The sequence below is a fragment of the Ctenocephalides felis genome, unplaced genomic scaffold (assembly GCF_003426905.1).
Source record: "Ctenocephalides felis isolate EL2017-DRISC unplaced genomic scaffold, ASM342690v1 CF-g0.4_SCAFFOLD_00845, whole genome shotgun sequence".
NCBI lineage: Eukaryota > Metazoa > Arthropoda > Insecta > Siphonaptera > Pulicidae > Ctenocephalides > Ctenocephalides felis.
The window spans coordinates 80372815-80376860 of NW_020536999.1; the positions used below are offsets into that span (position 1 = coordinate 80372815).

Consider the following 4046-nt stretch of genomic DNA (forward strand, 5'->3'; position numbering starts at 1 on the left):
CCCCTTTCGAAGTATTTTATACTTCGAGGAAAAATAAAAAAATTAAATGTATTCAGAAAACAAAAACCAATGGTAAACAAATATAAATTAAAAATAAAATTCTTCTTACTCCGTAATCAATAATAAACTAAAATATATTCTATATAAATTTTATATAAATGAAAAAACAAAAATGAACACTAATTAATATTGTATGAAAATGTTATCTGTTTTGGAAGTCCAAGCCGCGGCAGCTATTTGGTTGGATCTGGAAACATCAGCGTAGTCGGTTGGATAGGTTGAAAAGAAATTCGAATACACTGACAAATAAAAATAACTGTTGACTTGACACACAATAGAAATTTAATCCACTGATAATATTGAACTGATAACAAACACTGAAAGGAACTGAATGTATTGATTGCAAGTAACTGAATGAATGAATTAAACCAAAATGAATGAAAACCACGGAATAAATCAACTCGAACACTGTAAGGAACTGAAAGTAACTGAACGAATGAAAGGCGCGGAATGAATTGATTTGAATGCAAACTATTGCCTGCATCGGCCTTTTTATGAGTCAGAATTGCCCGATTGCCTAAATTTGAAACGTGTTGTCCAAGTAGAAAAACAAACCTTTTACAGGTCCGACAACCTACACAGGTGCGGCGCAAACATTTTCCCCCGACTAAAAGGTTAGCCTTTTATACTTCTGAAAATACTCGAAATTGGTACATAGTGAACCTCATGATTAGGAAGGATAGAATTGCCAAAATAAATTCAAACTTTCATTCAGAGTAGATCGGTTACGGAAGCCTGACCTCGCGCCAGGGTCCCGCTCTCACGACCTACCACATTCACACGATCTAGATTGCGGAAGTTTTATTTTCGCGCCAGGGTCTAGATTTTTTGGACAATTACAAGAATCTTCCAGAGACTATGAGGGGTGTTCTCATCGCCCTGGAGATTGAAAATTTGGCAAAACTATATATAGAAGCAAATATATCATGAGATAGAAAAGTTTTTTTTTTTTTTTTGAAATGAATAATTCAGATATAAACTATTGAATAGGTAGGGGGCATAGTTTGACAACAGGCCGCTTGATTAGGGTATTTCCCGTTTTTACCAATGCTACTCGAACCACTCCATCAGGGCCCGGAAAAACCTCTTCAACTCTTCCCAACCCCCAATGAAGCGGACGCGCATTCTCTTGTTTTACAACTACCAAATCACCCTTTTTAATAGGATTAGTGACTGTATTCCATTTCTGTCGGACCTGTAGCTCGGTTAGATATTCCACATTCCATCGCTTCCAGTAAGAAGCGACAATATGATCTAACAATTGTTTTCTTTTAGTCAAATTCAAGTTTTCATAGTCAACGGGCAAATCCGACAGAGGCTCTTGCATTAAGAAGTGCGCAGGCGTAAGAGGTTGAGGATCCGATGGATCATTGCTCAGCCAACATAACGGTCTTGAATTCAGTAAGGCTTCGATTTGATTGAGGACTGTATTAAACTCTTCGTAGGATAAAATTTGCAACCCTATAACTTTAAACAAATGGGTCTTCACTGATTTAATATTCGCCTCCCATATACCTCCAAAATGTGGGGCAAACGGTGGATTAAATTTCCATTCAATGTCATGTAAAACCAATAATTCATTGAAACGCTTTTTATACTCTTCGGAATTTAGGAGAAGGAATAAGGAATCAAGAGTATTTTTGGCTCCTATAAAATTGGTTCCACAATCGGAGTAAATACATTTAATAGGACCACGCCGGGCTAGGAATCGTTTCAAGCAATCTAAAAATGTATCGCTTGTTAAATCTGAAGCTAATTCGAGATGTATCGCCTTAGTGGCTAAACAGATGAACAAGCATATATAAGCCTTGTAGGTTCGAGCGCCTCTGTGACGACTCATGGAGATATTGAAGGGGCCTGCATAATCAACGCCGACGTTTAGGAAAGCTCTACTGGCTGTTATGCGCGGTACTGGTAAGTCGCCCATGAATGGAAAAATGGGTTTCGGATTCTGTCGAAAACAAGTTATACACTTGTTAAGACGATTGCGAATTATTGCACGAGCCGACAAGATCCAATATTTTTGCCTCAATAAAGATAATACTAAGTTTGATCCAGTATGTAAATTATTAATATGGTAGTAATCTATGAGACAATTTACTACTTGGTCTTTTTTTGGCAAAAGAAGTGGATTGTTATTAGTTGTTAATCCTAATCTACCTTTAACGCGTAAACAATTATTAGAATCCAAAACCACATTTAGTCGGCAAAACTTCTTCGAACAAGACTTTCCGTTCGTTAATAGTTTGAATTCTTCGGGAAAATGATGTTCTTGGACTAAACGAATAATAATAACCTCGGCTTGTTTCAAATCTGAAGTCAAAAGTCGGTTTCGATTTGTTATAATTTTACAAAACTTCAATATATAAGCGAAAATTCTTACAAGTTTGCACCAATTAAAAAATTTTTGCGTTAATTCATATAAAGGATTGATCGGTGGTATGACACTCTTTACTATTAGAACGTTAGCTTTTCTTTCTTGATTAATATCTCCGGAAGGTTCCACCGTTTTTGCAGGCCAAGTTGATATAGGACCATTCAACCAATCCGGCCCAAACAACCAATTCTTATGTTGGATAAATTCCTTAGGTCGAAGACCTCGGGAAACACAATCGGCTGCATTTTGATGAGAAGGAATGTGAAGCCATTGTGCATTAGGAATGAGATCCCGTATTTTTGTTACCCTATTGGCTACAAATGTCTTCCAACGAGTAGCCGGCCCTGCTAACCAGTGAAGGACAATCATAGAATCGGAAAAACAGTAAATGGAATCAAAATCTATACTATGTTGGTTATTCGTTAATATAAAATTCAGAAGTTTTGACAGTAAATGACAGGCACAAAGTTCAAGTCTGGCTAATGTTTGGTTTTTAATCGGTGTTACACGCGATTTTGAAATCAACAAGAAATTCCGATTGCCAAGAGATTTAATATAAACTACCGCTCCATACGCTTGCTCTGAGCTATCCGCGAAACCAAATAATGAACATTTGTTTTGTTTTGACGTTTCGAGATAACGCGGAATCTGATAGTTATTAAGATGCTCTAATTCGGAATATACGGCTAACCATGATGTAATAATAAATGATGGTAATTCCTCATCCCAATCGATTTTTAATGTCCAAATTTTTTTCAATAATATTTTTATCTTAACAACTATCGGAGTTAGGAAACCCAGAGGATCCCAGATTCGCGCTATTACTGAAAGAAGTTGTCTCTTTGTCCATTTTCTCCACGTAAGCTTTATTTCGAATGAAAAATTATCTGATAAGGGATCCCATTTTAATCCCAATACCTTTGTAGAAGATTCCATTTGAAAATCCGATTTAGAGAAATGTTTATTTTGTACATCAGAATCAGGAAAAAGTTTACGCAGATTAGAATTATTAGATTCCCACTTTTTTAATTCAAAACCACCAGACGATAATACAGTCTGCAAACCCTCGCAAATGGTTTTAGCGCTATCCAAGGAGTCGATACTTGTAACCACATCATCAATATAGACATCGTTCTCAAGAATTCTAGAAATAGATTGAGAATATTTGGAACATTCGTCTCGGGATAGTTGTTTGATGGTTCTGATAGCTTGAAAGGGAGATGATGATAGACCAAAAGTTACGGTATTTAATTCATAGATGCCAATGGGTGCATCGGGAACGGTCTCCATAAGATTTTTTGATATTTTCTATCTTGTTTACGAACCCAAATATTACGATACATTTGTTTGATATCAGCTGTTAATGCTATAGGCCCGAAACGAAAATTTAGAAGGATTGAACAAATGTCGGTTTGTAATTTAGGACCAACATGCAAAATTTCGTTCAAGGAAGTGAATTCTGAATTTTTCGCAGATGCATCAAACACAACGCGTAAAGGCGTGGAGGAACTTTCTTTTTCGACTGCGAAATGAGGAATATAATATCCATTTTTTATTTTAATAAAATCATCGACTTCCTGATCTACCGGACAATAATCGACAAAGGATA

At 36.2% G+C, this 4046-nt stretch overlaps 1 protein-coding gene across 1 annotated transcript; it reads right to left on the reverse strand.

The window, feature by feature from the left end:
- Nucleotides 1-1039: 1039 nt before the first annotated feature.
- On the reverse strand, nucleotides 1040-3727 carry LOC113390959. Its single transcript, XM_026626952.1, has one exon. It carries the CDS (start codon nucleotides 3725-3727, stop codon nucleotides 1040-1042), a length of 2688 nt encoding a protein of 895 aa, XP_026482737.1.
- Nucleotides 3728-4046: the final 319 nt, after the last annotated feature.